At 38.8% G+C, this 26,961-nt stretch overlaps 1 protein-coding gene across 1 annotated transcript in view; it reads right to left on the bottom strand.

Annotated features, from left to right (window-relative positions):
* RYR2 (ryanodine receptor 2) overlaps window positions 1–26,961 on the bottom strand; it is a 509,874-nt gene that overhangs the window by 18,891 nt on the left and 464,022 nt on the right. The window contains exons 92-101 of the mRNA XM_027091861.1: window positions 26,142–26,206; window positions 23,537–23,684; window positions 20,470–20,556; window positions 19,561–19,776; window positions 17,925–18,055; window positions 16,577–16,619; window positions 13,779–13,912; window positions 10,293–10,353; window positions 8,329–8,475; window positions 5,945–6,079 (exon numbers count right to left, since the gene is read on the bottom strand). Of these exons, the coding sequence (XP_026947662.1) occupies window positions 5,945–6,079; window positions 8,329–8,475; window positions 10,293–10,353; window positions 13,779–13,912; window positions 16,577–16,619; window positions 17,925–18,055; window positions 19,561–19,776; window positions 20,470–20,556; window positions 23,537–23,684; window positions 26,142–26,206 (1,167 nt within the window). The remainder of the gene's footprint in view (window positions 1–5,944; window positions 6,080–8,328; window positions 8,476–10,292; window positions 10,354–13,778; window positions 13,913–16,576; window positions 16,620–17,924; window positions 18,056–19,560; window positions 19,777–20,469; window positions 20,557–23,536; window positions 23,685–26,141; window positions 26,207–26,961) is intronic.

The following is a 26,961-nucleotide window of genomic DNA, read 5'->3' as shown; positions in this document are numbered from 1 at the left end:
ACCTGGCTGTGGTCTGGCATTTCTCCGTGTCAAATTCTGGCCCTTTGATTCCCCACACTAATAGCCATAGTGGGCCAACAGTGGATCACTGCAGTTCCCTGTTCAGGTCCTGGAATGCCCTAGCTCTCCAAGCCCGCTTATTTGACATGTATGTGACTAAGATGGTCTAGCTAATTCCTCTTGCTAATTCCTGCTGACCAAGACTTTTGGATTATAATTTGGCTCCCCACATAGAGTTTTTCTATAGAGAAGAGACTATCAACTTGTTGCTTGAACTTTTAATGAGTGGAACGTTGGTACTCTGACTGATACATCTGACTCTTAGGAGTCTGGTTAATGTGAGTCTGTCCTCAGGCAAATGATTCACTTTTACTTTCTAGACTGTAAAGTTGAAAACAAGACCATGGAATGAGGCTAAATTACCAAAGTAAATGTCTCCTTCGTTTTAGATCTCTCGTCAGCCACTTGGCCTCTCTTGGCAATATGTGCATCTCACTGCTCGCCTTCATTCTAGGATAGCACTAAGAATTTTGAGGAGGGGATTCCACCATATTTCATTAAAATGAAACACGGTCATGCTGTGAAAAGAGAGGTAGAGTTTTGTGGATGTGCTTAGTTAGGCTTAATAAGATACCAAAGTGAAAAAGAATAAAATGCACAGTTCACCAGTGGGATTCTGACGTTGATTTTCCCAACCTTCTCCTTCATTATCAGAAGTTCTCACCAGAGATAGCAGGGCCATGGCTGCTGTGGTGGAGTAGGAGGAAATGGGGTGACCAGCCACTCACAGGAGGCGGCAGCCTGTCAGATTACCATTCTGCGCCTGAAAAGGGAAGTCCTTTCATCTACCTTCCTTTTCAGAGAATCAGACTCAACCTGATCATAAGAGCTGGAGGAGCGATGCTGGGCAGCAAAAAGTGACACCGCTTTCTTCCGAGAACCTGAGTAATGAGGGAGGAAGGTGCCTGGTGCTACAGAAACGGGGACAGGGCACTTGCTAATTCTCAAGATTTAACGTTCTGTGACATTCCCCCCATCCACCTCCTAAACATACATTCCGGGGTTAATCATTGTTTATGCTGCCTTTAGGGGACACTGAAGAGTAACAGTTTCTAGGGACTGGTGAAGATCCTTATAAGATCTTTACCTTGGCCAAAAAAAAAAAAAAAAAAAAAGGCGGGTGTGGGGAGAGAAACAGACACAGGGAGAGAAAAAGAGATAGAGGTTGAACTAGAGAGAAACAGATTATTCATTGAGAAGATGGGGTAAAGTAAGTACTTTACAACAACTACTTAAGCAGGTTACTTCCCTAGGAGCATACTTTTTAGCTCAACCACCTGGAAAGCTTTTTCCAAAATACACAGGTCTTGATACCTTTCCTACAGTTTCTGACTCAAGGCATCTGGGGTTGGTCTTGAAGAGCTGTGGATCTACAGAGAGTTTTCCTGGCGATTCCTCTGGGCATTTGAGGCTGAAAACCACTCCTTTTGAGATGGATGCTCTTATATATGCCACGTCAGTCTCCCTGGCTCTCTAGCTGCAATCAGCTTTTTGCCCTGGACTTGAAAACTTTAGATTACTTTTCAATTTCTTCTCCTACATTCTTGGTGAAGAGGTTCAAATTCTATCAGGTTATGGCTGGATTAATTAGATTCTCTGGCTCAAAACACCGTGATTCCAAATAAATAAGTAAAGAAAGAAGAAAAGAAATTTAAGTATGAATCATCACTGACTCTGCAAAACTGCAGCTACAGTGCCACCTGCTGTAAGTTATGAAACACTGGCAGTGAATTACGTCCCCCAGAAAACCTACAATGTTCTCTGAGACCTGAAGAAACAACCTGAAACAGGAAATGCGATGGGAACTCAGGATGACAGCAATAAAATACGACGTGAGTGAGGAAAACCTATCTCAGATGAGAATACTAGACTTCACTCTTTGAAAAAGAAATGCTAAGGAGACTGGCATAAAGAAAGGATTCTCGGGCTTCCCTGGTGGCGCAGTGGTTGAGAGTCCGCCTGCCAATGCAGGGGACATGGGTTCGTGCCCCGGTCCGGGAAGATCCCACATGCCACGGAGCGGCTGGGCCCGTGAGCCATGGCCGCTGAGCCTGCGCGTCTGGAGCCTGTGCTCCGTAATGGGAGAGGCCACAACAGTGAGAGGCCTGCGTACCGCAAAAAAAAAAAAAAAAGAAAGGATTCTCTTTGGGGAATTAAAACAATGAAATCTGACCACCTGCTACTCCATAATTCTGTCTTGCTAGCTGTTTGGTTTTACTAAGCCTCCACTTTTAATGAGCATTACTGTCAGTGATTGCTTACATTTTAAGTGGCTATGGCTTCTTCAAAACCTCCCTGCACAAGCATTAGTAAGAGGCAATTAAAAGGGGTTTTTACATCTAAAATTGAAAGGTTAACCTAGGTAACGTGGCCTCTGACACAATAGTTGTTAAGAACAATCAGCTGGAAATGGACTGTGCAAAGTACACAGACTCCTGTCTGGTTCGACTGATTGACAGCAGTACATAATTAGGAAAGAGGTAGGAGCCGAGGTGTAGTCTGCATCCTGGAACTGAGTTTTCTTTTTCAAGAAAGAAACACCTAAGATGCAAACTTATGATGCCTCCAACCTCACCTCAGCCAAAGGCGAGATCTGTTCATTGTTATTTGTAGAGACAGAAATACCTACAACAGAGCTGGTCAGAGGCAGTCTCACCCATATAGACAGAAATTCCTGAAACTGAACAAAATCCTGGCTGTAGCTCAGTCCCAAGCCCACAGATGAAAACATCAAGAAGCCAATTTCCTCATCCTAAAGTGAGGCAAGCTTCTCTACCTTCTTTATACATTTCCCTGTCATTGGGTAAAATCAACCAGGTAAAGGCAGTGGTCTTCCTAACCCACCTCGTGTTCAAATAATGCATGGATTCTTCTCCTAATAAATCCACTGACAAAATTAACAAGAGCAGTGGAAACATCCTGAGAGCAAGATGCAACATGTAGTCATACAAGAACACTATTAGAGCAAATTGAACAGGGTCAGATATGACTCATGATGTGAGAGTGAGAGACCAGGATATTTTGGGGGTCATACTGTGGTAGGAGAGGCGAATCCAAGTCACACATTGTTCCCAGCGTGTAACCCAGGCCACTGCATGTCCCCATCTGAAACCCTCCCTACTTTCCACCAATCTTGAGCGGTTCACTGAGCATCACACCCTCTGGGAATGAACAGGACAACTTTCTGACCTGAGGCTGGTGAATTTTGAGATTTAGACCCATTGGGGTGATTCTCCTGGAATATAAATGAATCTCCCCGGAGTCAGTGTAGGCACAAGTGCCTACCGTTAGCCCTTACTGACCCTCCTTTGCGCCTTGTTGCCTCCTCCAGCCCTCTGCTCCCCTCTCTGCATCTGGCCAGCCACTCCCCCAAGTCTTCAGGGTCATGGGACAGAGAGACAAGGTGGTATTAAAGGCAGCACACAGAAGAGGAGATGAAGGATCTCTAAAGTACCTTCCTCACTGGGCCTAGAATGGTAGGGTATGGATGTGGGGAAGCAGCGAGGGGGTGGCAAAGTGTCCCCTGTTAGTGACTCTGGTGGAGGTTACTACTAGTGACCGGTCAGTCTCCCGGCACACAAGTTTTCTCTCTCCTTGAGTTGTGGTCCTACTTCCTGTACGAACTCTTGTTAAAAGTTTCTTATGTATTCTTCCAGAAAAATAGTATGTGTATTCTAGCATATCTATCATATACATTCTAGCATATGTGTGTGTATCTTCTTGTACAGTTAGGATCCTTTTGATCTTTTTTTTTTTCCCACTTAAGTATAATTTGTATGTCTTTCCATATCAGCATATACAGATGTCTCTACTATTTTAAAAAGCTACATATTTTCCATTATATGGATTTACCATAATTTATTTAATCAAGACTCTATAGATGATAATTTATATTATTTTCAATTTGTTATAGCAGCTAATGTCCTTGAACATAGCGAGGCATATTTGTGAATAAACAGGTCAGTTACTAGCAATGGAACTGACAAGTCAAAGGGTAAGTACACTTAAAACTTCAATAGCTATTATAAAATTTCTCTCAAATTGTTGTATTATTTTAAATTCCCAACAGTGTTCATGAAGGTGCCAGCTTTTCAATCAATTCAGTAACTCTGGGTATTAACAAACTAATATTTTGCAAACCGGATAGCTAAAGGTGGCAACCGATGGCTTTGGTTTGCCCTTTTTAAAGTATCAATATGATAGAGGCTGAGCATCTTTCCATATTTATAAGCTGATTCAACTTATTTTATAGTGAACTGTCTAGTCATATAATTTGCTTATTTTTCTACTGGCTTGTTATTTCTTCTCTCAGTTGTGACAAAGACTTTGTAAATTAAAGAAACTGGCCCTTTGTTATAGTGTTCAGTATATTTTTGCTAGCTTGTCATCTGCATTTAAGAGTTTCCTTATAGTTATTCCTTTTTAAAGTAATTTTTTGTGCTTACATGGATCCTAGGTTTTATGTCATATTCAGAAAGACCTCTCCCCATTAAAAAATTGTTGTTATGGGGCTTCCCTGGTGGCGCAGGGGTTAAGAATCTGCCTGCCAATGGAGGGGACACGGGTTCGAGCCCTGGTCTGGGAAGATCCCACATGCCGCGGAGCAACAAAGCCCATGTGCCACAACTACTTAGCCTGTGCTCTAGAGCCCACGCGCCACAACTACTGAGGCCCGCGCTCCTAGAGCCCGTGCTCCGTAACGAGAGGCCACGGCAATGAGATGCCCACGCACGGCAATGAGATGCCCACGCACCGCAACGAAGAGCAGCCCCCACTTGCTGCAACTAAAGAAAGCCCGCGGGCAGCAACGAAGACCCGACACAGCAAGCAAGCAATAAATAAATAAATAAATAATGTTATTATTTCACAAGTCAAATCCTAACTTTCATTTTTCTCTTTCTTTTTTCACTGAAAGATTTATTTCATTTGGAATTTATTTTGATGTAAAGAACTTGGTTGGCATCCACTTTTAGCAGTTTCCTCCTAACAGCATGTTCATGGTACCAATACCATTTATTGAATTATTTTTCATTTCATAATTTCTAAGGCCACTTTTATCATACTTTTAATTTCCATGTGTATCTGAATCTCTTTCTAGACTGTATTCCATTGATCTGTCATTCTCTCGTACAAAAACTGTCTTAATTACTAGTCTTTGTAATATTAGTAGGTCTTTGTCACTACTCCTTTGAGATGTTTATTTTTTCTAGAGCAATTTTAGCATCATTATGTCCATCTCTTTTTACACCAGCCCCAACTGTATAGGTATCTCAATTTGGAGCTCACTGAAGGATTCATCTCTTTCCAGCTAGAGGTTAAATATTTTGTCTTAATTTTCCCCTTCACAGTCTAGCATCTCATATATGGTCATTTCTGATTTGTCATATTAGAGATGCAGGTTATAGAAGAGTGATAAAGCAATATGAAATCTTTAACATCTGTTGATTTTAAAACCAAGACTGAAAGGGTAATTTAACCCAGGATACTCAATATAAAAGAGATATTTTTGGACTTCAGTAATTTCAGTTCAAGTCACTAAGGTGAACAAATACCTAAACCTTCTACAAGGAAATAATTTTACCTGCTCTCCTAGAATATATGAACAACAGGCTAAAGTGTTTACATTAATCCTTCCAGTTCTAAGGACTTTACTCAGGATTCTACTAATTATCAGGCTGATGCAGTAGATGTGCAAAATTGGCAGAAACAGTCCTTCATGTTCCACAAAAAATGAAAATCGTCAATTCTTTAAAAAGCCACACAACTTTCTGCTGTGTACACTATTTTCTATTTTTCACTGTTAAAGAATGACTACACAATTCCTTGGGTTGAAGAAGCAGGAGAAGTTTTTTCATTCATAGGAGATCAAAGTGTATGAACTTACCGTTAGCATGTCATCACATTTCATGTCTGGTGTATCGCCATCTTCACTTTTATTGTAGAATTTTCGGAAAAAATTGAATGCCACGACAGTATATAGGTATACGACAACAGCTAATAAGCCGACGGTTAATACAAGCTGGAAAGCAATGTGACATTGAACATATATTAGAAATATAAGTCAGTGGATTTACTGACTAAAAGCTAATGGAATCCACACCTCATACCTTTCTTATCCCCCCAGTGGGGAAATCTATTTTCATAGTTTCTATATTTTATCAAGTTGCCAGTTTATTTTATGTAAAACTTGACTACTTAATTGGCTAATAAATGCATACAATAACATGAATAAAACTCTGATTTAGTTTCATATCCAAATTGATATTAATAATATTAATAAGCAGCTTAATATGTTCATTTTTCTATCATCTAAATATTTGGTAGTAGATACTACATTAAACACATTCTCTCTTTTTATAAGTTCTATTCCCTTTAAATAATTTACATTCCTAACAAAAACTCTCTCATTTTTGTTATGATAGTAAGAGGGGTTGTAAATCACGTTTTCTTTCAATCATATCCTAAAACGAAATAGGAATTGTTTCTAACATCTGGAAATGCACGACTGTTAATAATATGTATCATACATATTAAAAAAAATAAAACTAAGAAGTCTGGCTTTGTTAACATAAACCAATGATCAAAGGGAAAGACACTTTAACACTATTTTGAAGGCAAATTTTCTCAACGTATAAATAAAAGTCACAGTTTGAAAGGTCTTTTTTCAGCTCTATGTAATCTTTTTTTAATTCCAAACTATACTTTACATAATGTATATATATGCATATATACGTATGTATATATAAACATATATTTTATAGAATATATATGTGAATATACATAGAATTTGTATATGAATATGTATATTTTTAAAATATGACTTTCACCAAGGTGGTAAAAATATATTTCTGGTTCTATCACAGAAGTTCTAAACACACTAAAATGCATTATTTTTTATGTCTACTTCCTCTGATTACAACATACCCCTGGTGTTCTTAACCGTGGCAGCATATATTAAGTCTTTTAAAAATCACTTCATAATTATCTGGAAAAAACATGTTGTCTTAATAGAGGGCTTAACTCACTTCTATAAATTAAGTATAAGGCCACTGTAAATTTCTGTGTGTTTTTACCTATAAGGGCTATTTAAGCTCTATATATCTTTGCAAATGAAAATTTGATACCTCAAAAAGAGAAGGAATAAAGTTTAGAAATAAAAGTTTAGAAATTGAGAGTAGTGCCAGATGTTTTGTGTGAAAATACTCCACAGATTTAGCATCTCCAGTTCTTCGAACATACTGGGAGCTCAAAACCAATTTACTAATTGACCGATGAATATGCACAGTACACTTTTTGTCACCGGACTCATGACGTGCCATGCATATCATACTCATATTCAGAAACTAGAGTGACATATATAAGAACATTGTGCTGAAATTTAGAAAAGTGAAGGTCATGACCTTCGCATGAAGGTCATGTGAACTTAACCGTGGACACAGTTCAAGGTTTTGGGAAGGGCACTGATTTTAAAATACGCTGGATTATAAAATTCTGGAAAATAAGGACACTCATTCTAAATAACTAACAGAATGTGTTACCTCCCACTGGACACTTGACAAATAGAGAATGAATTGAGAAGTTTATTAATGAAAGTTTTAACATTACAAATGGGTTGTATTAGAACATAAGCTGACTATCTGGAATTAAGCCAGCTTTTCTCCAAGTAAGCATGACCTTGTCAAGTGTGAAACATTATTATTCCTTTTGCCCAATTTAAAAGTGGAGAAAAGAGCCCATGAATATCCAGCTTTAAAATACTATATTAAATTAAGAATGTAGCATCTCAGGTTTTATTACTGATGTAACTAGTGCGTTAGGATGTTGCAGCATATTTTGGTTTAGCCACAGTATCAGATTCAGCAAATATCATATTAGGAACAAAATAATAACTACCTTCCTGAGTGTTTAATGTGCTTGAGCCTGTGCTAAGACCTCCACATTTCTGTTTTTATTTAATTTTCACAAAACCCCTATAAGGTAGGTACTTCTATTGCACTCATTTTACAAAATGAGGGAGTTGAGATTTAAAAGAATGCTAAGTAATTTATCCAAGGTCACACAGCTCACCCATCAAGCCAAGACGTGAATGTAGGTCTCGGGGGCTCTCAAGTTACGAATCTGCATGGTTTATAGGAGAAAAAGTACGGATCCTCTATTCGCAAAAGTCTTTAAAACTGTACACTGTCATTTGAGGTTTGGTGTTACTTCTGTTAGAATATCTGTCGCTTTTTCAGTTTTTGCAGGGGGAGGAAAACATAAAACTTTTACCTGTTTGCCGTTGTGTGTTACTGATGATAAGATGGTTCTTAACGTCTTGAATCCCATAGCAATGTCAAGAAGATGAGCGGCAAAAAAAAAGTTGTTATAGTGTCCGAGAACGGACATGGCCATATACCAGGCAAGGTAGAGGAAGGACTATTAAGACAAAATGAGAGAAAATCATCTCAGAAAATAGAATACATACTATTGTCAAAAACTACTCTGCTCTCATTCTATGATAACCACTCCACTAACTTTATCTTCTTAGACTAAAGATTTATATAATTCCAATCAGTTATATCAGTTTGTCTGTGTATTTTATTTTGATGTAGCTGTTCTGCAAGGTTCAATGCCATTCTCTCCTTTATATCAGAGTGTCTCTTTTTATGTATCCTCCCCCAGAGAAAAATGTATTGACTTACTACTCAACAGCAACTTACTAATGTCCACTATTGATAGTTTGGGCCAGATAATCCTTGGTTGTGGATGCCATCCTGTGCATAGTAGGATGGTTAGCTAGTAGCATCCCTGGTCTCTACTCACTAGCTGCCGGTAGTAGAACTCCCCCTCTCCAGTCATGACAACCAAGAATGTCTCCAGATGTTGCCACATGTGGCTGAGTTGGGGTGGCCTCCTTTTTATTCAGGGGAGTTGCTTCTATTGTTAGATGAGAAGTGAGCTGCAAGACACCTTACTAACAGTTGACAGTCCTAAAAGGTAACTCAAGACTTGATTTTGAATATCAGAGGGTTCTCTAAGGTACCCAGAGTTCTGGGCCCACGGCTGGGTGAGGCAGGGTGGGGACAGAGGCAGGAGTACTGGGGGGATGGGGGTCACAGGTCTTTAGGAGAATGGAACTAAGGTTCACTATAAAAGTGCTAAGATAAGAGCGAGATTTTGAGACTCAATGAGATATCCAAGGAAGAAAGCACGGCAGCAAGAACAGCAGAAGGCCTTAGGGGAGGTTTTTACGAGCCTTTCTGTAGGAGGAGTGAGAAGACGGTAGAAGAATTAAGAAGCAGTAATGAGCGGATGGGCTGAGGTCTAACAGCAAAAATTGTAGTCCATCGATTCAGCCATGTTTCATGATTCTCTCTAGCAACTTCCCATAGCCAGCAAATGGTAGCACAAAAACAACTGACAGTAACAGTTATTTAAACTGGAATTTCTAAGAATCAAAAATGTCATGCTATTGAGCCAATGAGGTAGTATGTGATTCTCTGCCTTGACAGCTGGTGGCTTTTAGTCATGGGCGATTTTTTCCATAATATTTGGATATATACGTGGGTCCTATGCCTAACTCAGAAGCTCTTATGCTCTTTGATAAAAGAGGGATCCATCGAGAAAAAGAGCACAGTAATTTAATGTACTTTACGTGGCAGAAACAAATGGATCGCAATTAATCTTAAAAAAGAACTTGAAAAAATTTATTTAGAACTTTCTAACATCTTTAAAAATTTTGAAGAATGCGATTGCTCAACTAAAATCTGAATGAAAATACACACGAATTTGCATCTCCATTTCATTTTCTCGTGTAAATATATTTTAATTTTTCAGCTACTGAAAGAAATGGAATGAGATATGGGCTGATTAATCATATATTTCTCTGGGTCTTTCTCAGATGTGGTCAGTATTAAACGAACTGATATTTAAGTAGCTTTCTTTTTTTTTTTTTTTTTTTTCAGTTCGCGGGGCTCTTCCTTCTGTTGCCTTTCCCGTTTCGGGGGACAGGCTCCGGGCGCGCAGGCTCAGGGGCCATGGCTCACAGGCCCAGCCGCTCCACGGCATGTGGGATCTTCCCAGACCGGGGCACAAACCCGCGTCCCCTGCATCGGCAGGCGGACTCTCAACCACTGCGCCACCAGGGAAGCCCTTAAGTAGCTTTCTTAAATAGCCATCTTTCCAGCCACTGAAGCCCAACAAAGTCATCTAATCAGAGTGCGTTTTACTTTGTGGTAATGAAGTTGGCTTACATTGTCAGTGAAAACGACTCCTAGTTTCCACATCTGATACTTCACATCAATAGAGTTCAGCCTGGAAAGACAAAAAAGAAGAATTTGTAGATATGTACATGAAGCAGAGACTCACAGGCTTGCAAAAGCCTGCTGTCATTCACTCTCCATGGGGCAGAGCTGGCAACCATCTCAGGAGATGAGTTCTAGTTCAGGAGCCCAGCTGAGAGCTCTGTTGGAAAATGTACACCAGAGTTTTGTGATTTTTTTTTTTTTTAAAGAGGAATCTTGGAAAACAAAACAAAGCATCACTATGTCTCTATTACTTAAAAATAGTCTTTTCTTTTTGACCTTTTCTTTTCCTATATTAAATATAAAATAAACACTTTCTATGTGACAATTATTCCTAGAAACTACTAAATTAACATAGGTATATCGAAAGTTTCCTCCCTAACTTTCATTATATATTCATAATTGCATCCCAACAGAATAATTTTTAGTTCAACTAATAAAAACTTGCATAAATGTCCACACTTGTTTTACAACTGTACTGATTTTGCCAATAAAAGGGCTTATTCATTTTGTTTTTTCCTATCGTTTTCAGAAATGCCCCTTCTCTACTTCCTTCTCTATCCAAGAAGGAATTTAACCCTTCCCCTTGGTTCCCATAGTGCTTTGTAGACACCTCCCTTTATCATCGTTTCCCATGTTGTTTTGCAGGCATAGGTGTGTGTGTATGTATGTGTATTGATGCCTTCCTCACCAGTCTGTGAAATCCCCAGCACCAAGCATGTTATATCATACATTGAACGTCTCTCAATAATGTTGAATGAGTGAATCAACATAAATAGTCATGATCTTTGCAGATTAAAATATACATGTATTAAAATATACTAATTTTTAATTTTCGCTTTTTTCCAGAACTTGTCACCGGTTTATGGGGCTAGAAATTATAATTTTGTTAGCCTTTGCAACATTCCAGTGAATTGATATGATAATAATATAATTTTAGTGTTATTTTCAAAAAGGCTTCTCTAGACTTACTGTTTTAGTCTTTACTTCTTTAATCATTTCTTTTAATTAGGTCAATCTTAAATTACAAGTGCAATGATAAACAGTTGATAATCTAAGCTGACTTCTTAGGAGACTTTTCCCCTTAGAGTTAAGGTTTAATTTTTTTAAGGAACTAAAGCAGTCTTTGAGTTATAATTAATTTTATTATTAAATAATATTTTTTAAAATTTCATGAATATTTACAGTGGGTTTCAATATAAGAATACTTTTTCTTAAAAAAAGAGAGAGATGAAAAAAAAAATAAACCCATTGGATAATTTGCATGAGAGCATGATTATTTCCCATGAAAGCAATCCAAAACAAAATAAGGGTTTTTATCAGGATGTCTGAACTTCCCATGGTCGTTTCTAACTTATTTAGAAGTTTGTTCTTATGATTAGTTGTTTTCCATCCCTGTCATGCATTAGGGTAGCAAGTTTCCTACCAACAGCATTAAGAGTATTTTGTAGTATACAATACTCTTTTCTCACCAGTAGTGGCAGTGATGCTGTTTGGGTGGAGCTGGCTCCACCCCCAGGGATGGAGCACAGCTGATCTAGGCCAATCAGGGCATGGCATTAACCTGGCCACAGGGCTTGGTTCAGGGGTAAACTAGAAGCCAGAAGCTGAGGAGTTTTGCTAGATGGTTTTGAGATTATAAGCTCTCCTCTCACTCCATAAAGACACACATGAAGAAGCATGCAGGCTTTCTGGCTGCTGGCAGCCATTCTATCCCCAGGAGGTGAACTGGCCACTTGTTTAAATATGCACATACCAAGCCCTATGTATCTGATTGATAAATAAATACATGCACACATAGATACATGAATCATCCTTATATGCAAATGTTCACATTAAGATACTATTCATATAGAAAACAGATAATCTTTGAAAACTCAATCCTTCTAAACACTTTAATAAAGGAACACTACATGTAAATCTTTTCCTAGGAATGTGTGTTATTTACTAGATCTTTATTCTTCTAATTTTATTATCCATATTTAAAGGTATTAATAAAAGCCACATTAATTTCTTGGTACTTTGCCAGGGGTCAAACCTGCAAACATTTACTATGTAAAACAGTGGAAAATTCCACTAATTTAAAACTGTTCATAGTAAAAAAACAGTCTAAACTTTCCTTCTATTTTATCAGACATTTTCTAGAGTCACAAATATGACCATGGAAAATGCATAATTCCGTAAAACTATTTAATTCTACATTGGTTATCAGGGATCTGAAAATGCTAGTAAGAAACTCAGCAGCCCCCCTCTCACCATAGTCCTTACGTGATATTCTAACATAAGGGCCTGAATGCCTAAGGGCTGCCAACTGTGTTTCATCTTACGTAGAGTGACCACATTCCTTTAAGAACCACATTTGTTTTCTTAAAGTACTCAGGTAATATTTTAAATTTAAATTCATAACTTGCTATATATTTGCTTATCTAACTACTTTTGAACTGGGTTCACATTATTTTTAAAGACCCAACTAGCTCTAACAAGGTTTCAGAGAGATAAAAAGTATAAAGAGATCAGCCAAAATGTTGTTTCTTAATGCTAGCTAAAATAGTTATCTAAGACAAACTAACATTGCTCTACAGAACCTTAAATATTTATGTTTTCAGAGAAATCGTCACATACCTAATTGACTGATACCTTAAATACACAGATAAGGGAAGGTAACATTTGTTTTAGAAACATTTGTTTCTAAAATCGTTCAGTGGCTACAATAAGAAATTACATCTTAAAAAGCATGTAGGCTTTACAACTGTAATTCTAGAATTATAGTTGATTAAATTTGCAAGACAGATACAGATGTGTATATATATATATATATATATGTATACTAACACTACACGTGCATGTGAAATTCAATCTCAGGTGAATTCAGTTCAACTGGTTTACATCCTTCTAATTATATCAGATTATTCCATACAAGCACTGTATAAGAGTGCCTCATTTTAAAATAAACTTTCCAAGTAATAGTATACTAAGTATACCAAGTCTTTGCTATTTAAATAAAACACAACAATTAAAAGAATATGAACTTATTTCTAATAAAAGGTCTACATAGCTCCCTTTTCCAAAATTAAGACAACTAACTTCTTGGCAAACAGGAAGCATTAACGAGGCAAATATTATGCTTTTGCATCTTTGACTTCAACTTAAGTGGCATTTAGGGATAAAAAGGCACATCGATAAAACAAATCTTTTCTTCTTGCTTTATGTAAATAATGAAAAAGTCACCTTCAAAAATTAATAGATTACATCTGCTGACTCCATAGTGCAAAAATACCCGGAAGTACAAAAGCAGACTTTATATATTCTCTGTTTCTCTCGTCTCTATTCCTCTGACGCTGAAGGAAAGGAAATCAGTGCACTAGCAAGTTCAGAAGTGTATTACTTTTTCCTCCTTTCCACCTAGACCTCGGATAGAGCAGAATGAACACTCACACGGCCGACAGGGAGCTGTCTTTCTTTGGCTTCTTCTTTTCCCGGGCATCGCTGAAGTCCAGGGCAGCTTTGTCCATGCCAAGTAACTCGCTGATTCTGTCTCGGCCATAGAACTCTCCATATTTATCCATAACCTGGGGCAAGAAAAGAAGCATTTTACTGGCCTCCACCAGTAAGTAATCTCATCTGTATGTGCACATACAAACATCTAATTATTTTTATACATAGTATATATCGGTCTTACTTTCAGGTTCACTTAAACATCTAACTTAACGGCTCATGTTCTGTGATCACACTGCTTAAGGTCTTAGTGAACTTATAGCGTTTTAAATAATGCCTAGCTGAAGAACAAGATTTCTTATGCAAGAGAGAAAGGCAGGCACAAAAGAGGACAGGCTCAAGCAAATGGGTAAAGAGGTGGGAGAAAATGGAATAAAGTAACTGCTACCAAATTCATCCCGTGTCAGGAATTATGCTAAGAGGTCCAACTTGCTTTTCCCTCATGGGACTGTCATAATATGTTAAGTTTCCTGTTGTTAGCATCCTACTCTGCAGATAAAGAAATTGATCTTGGAGAATGTAACATGCCCAGTCTCAGCTTGGCAAGAGATGGGGTGAGGACACATCCAGGCAAGGCTGACTCCCAGCAAAGATCTTCTGCGTAGAGCACGGCATGCCACTGGGTTTGCCCATGACATGCTGGTATCCCCTCTGTGGTCTCCAGAGCAAACATTCAACTCCCCCCATAGTATCCTGACTCCAGCCATTCTTCAACAACACCTGAACCTGCAGCCTTGTCACCATCCACAGGTCCTCAGTTTAATCCTTACCTAGAATGGATTCCTTGTCCGTCGTTAGAATCACTTCTTTGCAACCCCCCTTGGCTTCCTTGCCCCTCTCTCTTCTGTCACGTTTGTCTGGGCTTTGCCCAGATGTTGGGTTTTTAGATCAGGGCTTAGATGTGGGCTAACAGATCACCTGTGAGCTCAGTACCTCTGTCTCTGATATAGCGACTCTTGGCCTACAGTTTATATACCATGAGGATCCCGCACATCATTGAAAATGGAGGCAACAGGAAAAGTAATGAAAGAAACGCAGGAGGAGAGAGAACGGGCAGCAAGAGAGGAAAAGGAAAGCAAGGAACAGGAATATAGGAGAAACAAAGGAACTGAGAACCAGCGAAAGAGGAGGGGGAACGTTAAAGTAAAATATTAGAGTGGATGAATAGAAAGAAAGTGGCTAAATAGAAAGAAAGAAAGGATTAGCAGAAATAAAAATGAGCTTTTTCTGAATGTATACAATCAGGTAAATTAAAAGAAAACATAAAAGAGCAACGGTAGTGAAAAAGCCTATGAACGTACACTATTTAGGTTCATTAAAACAATTTGTTTTCCATTATTCTCACAGCACTGAAAATGGGCTGGGCTGATCTGAGTGGGAGTTCTGTAGGGGTTGTATTCTCACCCAGGAGAACAAACTGGACCTCAGAGCAGGAACGCTATGGACTGTCTCAGCTGCAATTACAATCTGTCTATCTATTTGACTCTAGATATATCGTGTCCTTCAGAGAAACTCTTGCTTTAATAACTTAGAAACTGCTTCTTCATACTGTTAAATAATTACTAAGAATAAAATATTCAAATTATCTATTTTACGTTACTTAAAAATTATTCTTTCAGAGCTCTGGTCTAATTAGGATGCACTCATCTACATTCGTGCAGTGCTACTACTCCGTGGTCACAAGGGGACAAAAACTTGCACCAAAATGAAAATCAACAAACACACTGCTTCTTCCAACTAGGAAGTCTTGGGGCGGGGGGGGGGGGGGGGGGTTGTTTTGTTTTGTTTCTGTTTTTTAAAATGTGCTTCATTTTAAATAATGTACTTGATTTAAATTCTTGGCAAACTCTCTATCTCCCCTCAGACTGGTAACAAAAAATGTGCAGTTGCCAATCACCAGCCCCCCTATGAGTAGTTCTCAACTGGTGGAATCAAAGGGAAAAAGACCACTTCGTTCGGCAGACATTTGTGGCCATTCGCCCCAGACCGCATACACTGGAGCCACAACTCATTGTGGTACGTGGCATGAAGTGATTCAGTTTGGCAGTTGGAGGGTTCAAGGAATAAGAAGGAGCTACAAAATAATGATTACTGTACTTTACAGTGTACAAGTACTGGTACATGCATTATTGTTTTTTAAAAAGTGACCTACATTAAATCCCGTGTGGTAGGAAGAGCAGAGATAATCCTTGTCTCTCGAAACCAGAGCCGACATAGGTGCCAGAGTCCGTAGCTGAACTCCTACTTGTGTTCTGTCGTGCTCTGATGCAGTGCGCATCAGAAGAATAAAACTTTACCAAAATACAAAGGTCTTTGAAGTTTATATAAAAGTAAATAAAATTCAGTCCTTTGTTGGTATACAACCGCTTTACTTTTTTATTGTAAGGGAGGATCCCAGCCCTGGCGACTTAGCTGTCTTAGCAGAAAAAGAGCCTTCCGTCAACTTCAGTTGCCCGAACAATCTCAGAGAAGATTCTTACCAATTCTGGTTAACGTACAGACTGAGCACTGTTTAGCCACCTGAGTCAGATGACAGGTGGGTGAGCAATGCTTATTTATTTTTTAGCTGCAGAGTACAGATCTCTTATGAAATTTCTGAAATTCATATTGAATCCCATTTCCATTTTGAAATGACATTAACAGACAAAGCACGCCTCAGTATCTCAGCCTACATATGAGCCACAGCAAATTCAAATCTGAATTGCACTTTAGGAAAAAAATAGAAAATTTAAGCCCACCTTTCTTTTAACAAATTTGTCCCAGTAGTTGTTGGGAAATGACCTAAAAGATATAAAAGCATAGAAATAAAATAGTATCATTTTTTAAAAAATGATAAATAACAATAGATCTTTTGGAATAAATAAAATACTTAAAATAATATGTGAATATATATTCTTCCATTCACAGAAATTACAATGAATTTTCCCCATCTTATCCCATAATTTTTCTATCATAAGTATATTAAATATTATTTTAAGTGTTAATATATACATGTAAATCACAGAAGAGACTACGGGCTAATATTTTAATGGAGATGAATATGAGCATATTTAATAAGCAGTCGGTTATATTTTTTCTTTATGTATAATGTGTTAATATATACATTTCTTTGTCACTTGTCTATAAAAATTAAAGTATCTAAAACTGTCATTGTTTTTCCTAGGAAGTAAAAAAAATCTCATTCCCACTAGTTATCCTTAAGGAAACTGAGCATAACACCATCACGTGACTCCAGCATCTTAACTAATATAGAGTTCACCTAAGGGGACAGACTTGATCCGATTCAGAGTTGCTAAACAAAATATTGAGCATTTAGAGTAACCATTTATAACACACAAACAAATCATCCCCATTCGGAAACGCAGAACTTATTAGAAATCGTAACTCTTTAAGAATTAGCAAAACTAATCACAATAAAAAGAAGCTATTTCACTCTTGAGTATTACAAACTACAGAAAAATACTGTATCACTAATACCTCGAATAGTGTAAAATTAGACTTTTGTGATGGATTTTTATCTGCAGCAGCAGCTAGTAGTTTGGATCTAGACCTCACAGGCGAAATAATTAGTATAAAGAAAAGCATTTGTTTTTCTGTCTTATATTTTACATGCCATAATGTTTAGCTAGTTATATGCTTCGCCTCTGGATGATACCAACTGAAAATTTCCAACTTAGATTAAAAGTGTGACATTCAATATTTTTGCCTTTAATGCTACAACTCCTTCCTTAATGAATAATTTTGGCTTCCTCTATGCTTTTAGATGAGATAACCCCACACTGCAGGTTCCGTACCTCCAGCTACACACTTCCCTGAACACTGAGTAATGGATGTTATGTTCCGTCAGTGCTGTGGAAATGGACTCAAAGCCATTTTTGATGGAGGAATTCAGAACACAGAGGGCAAAAATTGATGGTATCCATTAAGAGACTGATGGAGCTTATTAGTCTTTTGATTTTCTTGGCTGAATATGTAACTGTTATTCACCTCTGCTAAACTTTCGATAAATCTGCAAGAACTCCGGCAAAGTATTTTATGTCTTGAAATTTTTGAGCACAGAAATGTCTCATCTCATTCTTTACTCACTGTGTGTTGATTACGAGTCTATCCCACTGGCCTTTAATATCATCTTCTGAAGGCTGTTCTGTAATATAAAGCCCATCAAATTCCAATTTTCGAGCTACTTCTTTTTCTCGCTTAAAAATAACCAGTGGGACCTACATTTGAAAAATAAACATGTTAAAATTAGTTTAGATTTACTAGCATCTCTTGTGGTCACTATCTTTACAAAACAGCTTTTGGGAAGAAATATTTCCCATGTTACTTCCAGGAAGGTAAAAATTGAGTGTAAATCAATCAGCTATATTTAGGCAGAAGGAGGCATCTAGAGGTTTTCGAAAAACAAAAGACAGTATAGATATTATATATATGCATATGTTTTTAAACACAGAGGTTCATTGATAATTGCATTAATGAAATCAATTTTAAATATTAAAAATATTATACAAAATTGCTTTTCTTTTGCATATTACATATATACATATATATAATATATATGGATGCAATAAAACATAGCACTAATGTTCCAAAATGAATACTTCTAAAAAATTTTTAGAGTTTTATTTTAGAAATCTCTTTAATAATTCCATGCTCAGCATGCCCATATGCTATTTTGAAATAAATTTTAATTTCAACATCAGCAAAAATCTTTGTCAGTTTGCCAGAATGTCTCCAGAATTTACTGATTCCCTTTTCATATGGACAGATTTCACACAAGGCACAGATGCAAAAAAAGATGCAGACATTCTGGAAGTATCCAAGAATATCCCCTCTCCCCCCCAGTAAAACAAGGGAAGCAGAGGGAGGGAGAGGAGCTTCTGAAAAAAACTTTACATTCTAGTCTTTTACCCTGGACCCTGGTTTATCAAAAGTCTTCTAGAAGTTTCCCAATCAGAAGCAGGGCACAGTGAATTAAAAGCCCTGCAGTAAAAAGGTGTCATGCTAGGAAAAGATAAAGAGGTTTGCAAAGGTGATGGGCAGCCCTGAGCACTCAGAGAGACTATCTTGAGTTCTATTCACCAAACTATAGTGTTCCCTTGGTAAGGCTCTAGGGATGGGGCTCCATTATTTTCCGGGTGACGTGACAAACAGTGAAGCATTTCTGCCAGGGATAGCGAGAGATACATACCTAATAACAAAACAATCAAAATGACTCTCAGAGGTCCAATATGATGTATTTCTAGAATTTCTACTACACTGAGCACTGCTAGGAGACATAGTGGGTGGACTTCTGTGGGGTCAAATTATAGGTGAAATTGGCTATATGTGAATAATTACTGACGTGCGAGAAAACTACAATGTGACAGCCACATCCCCTTCCCAGGGCAGCCTGCATCCAGTGACTCGTCACCAGGGAGCTCTAAAGGCCCAGCTCCAACGCCCCAGCCCAGGGCTACCCTGAAGGGGGCGTCTCAACTTCAGAACAGAGACCTGTGATGTGCCCTGTTGGGTCTGTACTGCAGCCCCGCTTTTCCCTCTTCTCCATGCTGCTTCCTCCCCTTGCCGCTTCCTCCCCTTGCCCCGCAGGTGTTTATGGAACATTCCCTAATAAACTATGTGTATGTCATTTCCATCTCAGAATCTGCTTCCCCAGAAGTCCAACGTGCAACAGACACACACACACGCGGACACACACAGGTTCCTTGGTGCCTCACTATCTTACTTTCAAGCAGTAGTAGCCAATGATGCAGAAGAAAGAGATAACCGTGTGCAAAATGGCTAAGATACGCAGCGTGGGCTCCATGTAGCCGCTGCTCTCCTCCAGCACATAGTGAACTGCAATGATTCGAGGAGAGCTGTCCAGGCTGCTAACTTTGGCATTTTCACTTGAACTGCGAGTGGGGAGCTCCTTTCCTTCAACCACAGAAGAAGTGGAGACCTGATTCAAATCATTTAAAGGACAGTCAGTTCATTTCCTCTGACATCAGGGTAAACAAGAAACAGTGGAAACCCAGTCTTAGCAAATAGCTGGATGTGAAACCAATGCACGATGAAAAGACTAAAAGCAAAGGCTAAAAAAGATAGCTTTTTCAGTATCTTGTAATAACCTATAATGGAAAAGAATCTGAAAAAGAACATATGATACATATATATATATATATATATACACATAGAGAAAAAATATATATAAATATAACTGAAATATATATATAACTGAGTCATTTTGTTATATGACTGAAACTAAACCCAGATATGAGGATTCCAGTACATGCAGGAAATAATTAGATGGCTAAGCTGCCTTCTCAGTGATCAAAAGAATTTCATACAGTACAGATATGCCACACCCAGATACAGTAACAAGTGAGATATTCAGCCAAATTAGACTCTGAGCACTGTGGGTAAATCCTCTGCAAATCCAACATTCTTCAGTGGGGGCATTTCTCACCTAGTGTGAAGGAGCAAATCTATCCCTGCTGTACTAGACAGTCAGCAATGTGCCTGAGATTCAGGTTTTCATTTTCATCAAATACATTTCAGCATCGGTTTTGATGTGCTCACTAGTGGATCTCTGAAATCTTTACATTCAATTCAGTCTTTCATATTGGTTATTAAAAGACTAAGATGTACATACCTTATAAAAGAGCAAGATGAAATTGATTGCAAACGCGACAAATAAGGCTAACATTCTCATGTTGTAAAAGTTGCGAGCAAAATAGTTCTGAAGGTGAAAAAAATTGTTAAAAGGTCATTGAATCGAGAGACTTGAAATTTGCAGACAATTGAAATAAAGCATTCATGCATTTACCCAAAACTACTTGTTGAGGGCCCACTGGGTTTCAAGTCCCATGCTTGGTGCTATCGACGTAAAGCACCAAGCTTTATGACGTAAACCACCATGGAGGAGACAGAATAAAGAAGCACATTCACGGATAAAAAGCGTAATTTCAGGGAATGTTAAATGTTATGAAGAAAAATCCATCAGGTTAAGGACTTAGGGAACAGGGGCGCTATTCAGACAGGTGGTCAGAGAAGATCTGTCTAAGGAGGTGACATTTGAGCTGAGGCCTGGGTGCCATTGGACGGCAATCAAGTGAACAGTTGGGGACGGGAATGTCAGAGAAAGAGCTTGGAGGGCAAAGGTCCTGAGCTCCAGGTGACGCTGGTGTGTTCGACGGATAGTGAGGAGGTAGCGCAGTGAGAGGAGGGGAGAGTGGGAGGGAATGAGGTCAGAGAGGTGAGCGGGGGACAGGGTTTGTAGCCCTCTGATAAAAAGTCTGTTGCCGCTTATAGTGCAGTGGTTCAGTGTCTGATCGCTGGGACCACACTGCCTGGGCATAAAGCCTGACCTCACCACTGACTCACTGTGCGATGTGGACAAGAGACTGAATCACTCTTGTAGCATCCCTTTTCTCACCTGTAAAGTGGGGAAAATGACAAAACCTGTCTCATAAGTTTGCTATGAGGATTAGGTGAGTTACTATAGGGGAAGTTAGTCATTAATCTTGTTAATATCATTGGAATTATTGTTTTATTCTAAATGGGATGGCAAGCTCTTGGAGGAGCTGAAGAGGGCTGATGCAATCAGATGATTTGAAAGACGATTCCAGCTACTGAGTATAAAATAGATTGGAGGCAAGCATGGAAGGCAGGAGACGAGTTAGAAAGTGACTGCAGGATGCAGGAAGAGATGATGTTGCTGGTGGTGGCTTGGACCAGGTGGTGGCTGTGGAGGTGGTAAGTACTGGGCAGACTCTGGGTACATCTGGAGGAGAGAGCCGAGAAGAATTATTGTTGGGTTGTATCTGAGGTAGGAAAGAAAGAGAGGACTCAGAGATGATAATTCTGGATTTGGGGGTCTGAGCAACCAAGTAAAAGGTTGGTTCTATTTTTTGAGCTATGAGGGAAAAACATACAAAACACTTAGAGGAGAAGTGGGTTTAAGGAAAAAGGTTATGGGACATACCAAGAATTTGTTTTAATATTAAGTGGGAGATGACTATAAAGTTATCTACCCGGATATGCCAGGGGCTTTAGCATCATAAGGCCATAGCAAAACGGCATCTCCTTAGTTATCCCTCTCTGTGGACACAGCCCATTTTGATGGTGTCATCTCCCCACACACGACCCTGACTTTTCTGCCACCGTTTATAGGACCAAAGTTGGCCACCATATCCAAACTGGGTCAGTCACATTGGTTTTCCGTGGAAGGTGGGACTGGGTCATAGGTCACAGTTAGGTACTCTGGTTATCTGAGCTGGGAGGTCACAACGACTCGGGTCACGAGGGGCCTGTGGCACCTGGTGTGGTCATGATTAGGCTGGTGCATGCCAACAGGTGAACAGAGAAAGTCATATTGCAAGAGAAGCAGGAAAGTAGGAACTGTGACCTCTGAGACAGAAGGATGGAAGGAAATCTCAATTATGTGCTTTACTCAACTGCAGTTACACATACTCTTCAGGAACCCATGGGGACTGCTGCAGCTTATTACAGGGCCTGTGCAGCCTCACACCCTACACCACGCCCAGACCACACCTGCAGCCACGTCCACTGTGACAACACATCAAACCAGTGGTTATCCAGAGTTGCCTCCCTCAGAAACATCTGTGTTCTGTGTGCTCTGCATTAAATAATATAGTAACATACAAGGTAGTTTAAGAAAATATAGGTCAAACTATTAATTAAAATATATATTGGTACACATTTTAAAAAATGTGTCATATATACATTTATGCATAAGCAGTTAGAACATATCACCACTGAGAACAATTTATTTCCCTTACAGGTGAAGTTCTTACTACATGAGTTTCTTGTCTCTTTTTTCCTCAAAGGCTAAGTATGATTTTGCCTTTCAAACTGGCCGTGTTATGGAGTATTGCTCATAATTTCTAGGTCTGACATTATTGGTCAGTACCTCTTACAGGTTTATTCTAGACATTCATCTCCCAGTCTTTTCCTGCTTGAAAAAATTATATATAATATTTATGCACATATGCATACATACACACATAAGAGGCCTTTCAAAGAAAATTTTTAACAATTCCATTCTGTATGAATAGGAAGAGAGAACTACATCTCCTTTCTTTGTTTTCTACATACAAGTATATATTTTATTAATTGGGAGAGCATTTCCATAAAATGTTTAAGACACTACATAAAGAACTGTCTTCTCCCTCTTTGTTCTTTCATTGATTTACTTACTTCCACTTAAAGAATAATTTGGAATAGACCTTCTTATTATCAATGGAGAGTTGGCTCACTGCATTAATATTTTTATAACTGGAATTTTAATAAAAGGGCGATGTTCTAGAACGACTGACTAACCTCACTCTGGAACATCAATATGAATTACTTGTCCCCTAGAAGGTTTCTTTGTTATAATGCATGGCAGAGCCTTCCATAGTGTTCTGCAAAGAGGGAGCCCCGGGGTTATGTTTATTGACTTGCCCTAAAGTCCTTGTAGGAAGACACTGGCAGTCACTAAATCAAGTGGACCCTCATGGGAACGTGTGCAGAGGTTATGTGTTTGACGACAGGGAGCCGTGGACCAAGGCATTCATTTTAACACATAAACCCTAAGATGGGCAAATACAACATACGTGCAGGGCTGACCCAAGTGAAGGTCAATGCGTATTTACTGCACCCGAATGATTATGATCTCACAGTATATCAGGAACAACGTTCATTTTAAAACATCTTACTAGAAGCTTCTGTTGATAGGCTATGATTTTCTTCCAGAATGCTGACTCGGGAACTTCTGGCTCTCCATATCTGTGTGTGTGGAGCTGCCTCAGTTTTTGTTTACCCTTATCTTCTTTGGCTTTTTCTTCTTTTTCTCCATCTTCTCCCCTACGAACACAAATGGATGAAAAATAAGCCATCCATAAACTAAAAAACTAAACAGGTTTTGTGCCAAAGTATACAAACGAACAAATATTTAAATCATAGTATCTGTTTTAATAACGGATATCTCTTCCAATGAATTATGATATTCAGAACTTTAGAATTAGGGGTAGGACTTCTTGCTTATCATAGCCCCCTATAGATGGATAATTTCTGTGAAGTTCAAATCTATAGGACATTTTACAGGCTTCAAGTATCTTTGTATTATACCTAGCATATTCCTTTCCAAGTGTAGAGTAAAATATTTAAATGAAAGAATAACAATGGAGACTTTTTTTGGCTGCTACTTTTTAACATACCTTATTATTATTATTATTTTTGCGGTATGCGGGCCTCTCACTGTTGTGGCCTCTCCCGCCGCGGAGCACAGGCTCCGGACGCGCAGGCCCAGCGGCCACGGCTCATGGGCCCAGCCGCTCCGCGGCATGTGGGATCTTCCCGGACCGGGGCACAAACCCACATCGGCAGGCGGACTCTCAACCACTGCGCCACCAGGGAAGCCCTAACATACCTTATTTTTAAATTCTTATTTCAATGTTCAGGCTACTAGGATTTAAAATCAGAGGCGTACACATTTGGTTGTTCACGTGTATAAACGATGTCAATACATTAATTTTGCAGACAATAATGAAATTAGAAGCACTGAAATTTGACACCTAAACCCCTCTAGGTGCAAAATACCAAAGCTTCATGGAAGTATATTTATGTATATGTGTAGTCACATATATGTAACCCATATAACATAACCCATACTTAACTCATATGAGGTCAAACATTATTTTAACGTTAAAGAGTTGCCATTGAAATGACTGTCATGCCCTGGTACATTTGTCTGCATTTCACTATGATAGTCACTTATGTGGCCATTTTTACAACTGATTCAACAGTTCAAGGTCTAAGACAATGAATAGTGCTGACTGCACAAAAGAGACAACAGTGGCCCTTGTTTGAAGCCTAATTCAAACAAACCAACTGTAAAAATACACTTTTCAGACAACTAAAGAAGCTTAAATATTTAGTGGGTATTAGACGGTACTAAAGAATAATTGCAAATTTTGTTCGGTATAAATAATGGCATGATGATTATGTTTTTTTTAAAGCCCTTAGCAATAAGAAATGTATACAAGATATTTATGGGTGAAATGACATGGTGTCTAGTATTTTCTTTAAAACAACTTGTCGTACAGGAGGCCCCAAAATATGTGTGTGTGTCTATGGTAGGGAGGGTAGGCAGGAGAAAACCTAGATGAAACAAAATTAGCAAAATGTTAAAAATTAGTAAAACTTGGTGATGGGTATATGGGGTGCATTATAACATTCTCTCTTTTGTGTGTGTTTGATAATTTCTAATAACAAAACTCTTTAAAATTTTCTATCTCAAATAATTTGGAAATAAAAATGATTTTCCCTGAAAAAAGTATTAAGTTATTCAAAAGGTGACTCAAGTGATGTCAAGTAGGCATGTGAAAAAGTTGAATAAAACTGTTTTGCATGAAATATAACATTAGAAATAAGAACTATTTTTGAGTTCTATCATTTAATGTTTTAATTTTATAGCTATAACTAAATTAACACAATTCTAAATAAACATTTGCTATTCTAAAAAAAAAAAAAGAAGAAGAAACAGAACAGACAATGAAAACAGGCCAAAGGAAGTAACAGAATAGAGGAGAAAAATAAAATGCTACATGAGAATGCTACAGGCACTTAATTTGATTTCCCCAGTTGTTAAAAATGTGCATATAAAACTATGTAAACTTGGGGAAAGATGTAGGTGTCAATTATTAACAGAAAGCCAGTGTTACGAGGCAATTATACATTTTCATTGCTTCATAGGCAGCTCTTTATTTCTCATTGTTGCATTTATAACTGTGCTCCAGAACACCAGGAATATTACTGAAAATGAAGTTTCCTGGGTCCCAGACCTGCTGATTCAAAATCTGTGCTGGGACCTAGGAGTCTGTGTCTTTAACAGACTCTCCAGGTGGTTTTTACGCAGGTGGCCCTAGGACTGTGCGTTGAGGACCACTATGCCCCAATTCTGTGCCACGACATTCAGAACGTTTGTCCTCTCCCTTCTTTACAAGAACAGAATAGATGCTCGATTTTAAACAGAGAACTACAGCACTCAGTCATCTTGCAGACAGCATCACATGGAATCACTGAAGTCTTTTCTGGTGAGAGAGAAACACACACAAACAGAATCCTCATGGCACAAGAAAGAGGTGGGAGTGGCCCCCGGACGGGTGTGTGGTCTACACTTATCCCTGCCCATGGGCTGAGGCTCTCCACTACGATGACAGATGTCATCCTGCAGCCTGAGAGTCTCCACTGCATCCCCTGAAGAGAGAGGATGAGGGAAAGACACTAAAACAAAGGAAGGGATACAGCAACTACACCTACTCGGCTTTCTCAGGTTCGGATTTGCTTTCTTCTTTTTCTTCCTTTTCTTCTTTTGCCTTCTGTTCCTTGGATGAGTCAATGGGGAAAAAAGAAGCAGGATTACACGTCACTTTTGAATGAGTTTAGGGAGCCCCGTGACCCTGTGTCAAACTTTAACCTATAAATGATACCCTCCTGTCTCCACTGAGATAAAACTTTCATGTGTGCCCTTTCTCCTACTGGTCCACGCATTTCCCCCCTCCCCGCACTTACCTACCAGGCCAGCAGTAGGTACCAACTTTCTGAGCTCCTTCCCACTTTTCTTATTTCACAATTACCTTCTTTCCCTCAGTCACCTACTCAAATCCTCCTCATCTTCCGACACCAACTTAAGTCCCACTGCTTAAGTCTCATCTAACTACTCCAAGCTATACTGAGGTTTCCATTTTCTCAACACAGGTAACCTCTACTGTCTGCTGCCTATGCTACGTACCACTTAATAATTTTCTAACTTTTTCGTGAGTCTTTTATCTTTCTAATAAACTCTTTAAGGCAACTTGAAAGCAGTGAGCACATCTTACATTTCTTTTAATTTGCTATGATACCCAGTGGTGTCAGACACCCGGCCAATCCTCATAACATATTTGTGGATGGAATGATTATCGTTCAATTGCCTAATGTCAGGAGGGTGAATACTTCAGCTCGTACTTTCATAGTTTAACTTAACAGTTTATAAGGAACCCTCACAAAAGGCTAGCTCCACCTGACTAAAAAGCCATTCCTCTTTGGCAAGGCAAGTCACGTACCGAAAACCACCCTGGCACTAGCAAGACGGCTGATG

Source organism: Aethalodelphis obliquidens, unplaced genomic scaffold (genome assembly GCF_003676395.1).
Source record: "Aethalodelphis obliquidens isolate GAN/ISIS:26980383/991018 unplaced genomic scaffold, ASM367639v1 scaffold73, whole genome shotgun sequence".
In the NCBI taxonomy this organism is placed as follows: domain Eukaryota; kingdom Metazoa; phylum Chordata; class Mammalia; order Artiodactyla; family Delphinidae; genus Aethalodelphis; species Aethalodelphis obliquidens.
The sequence above is the reverse complement of the archived record's forward strand: the minus strand, read 5'-3'. Positions and strand labels throughout refer to the sequence as shown.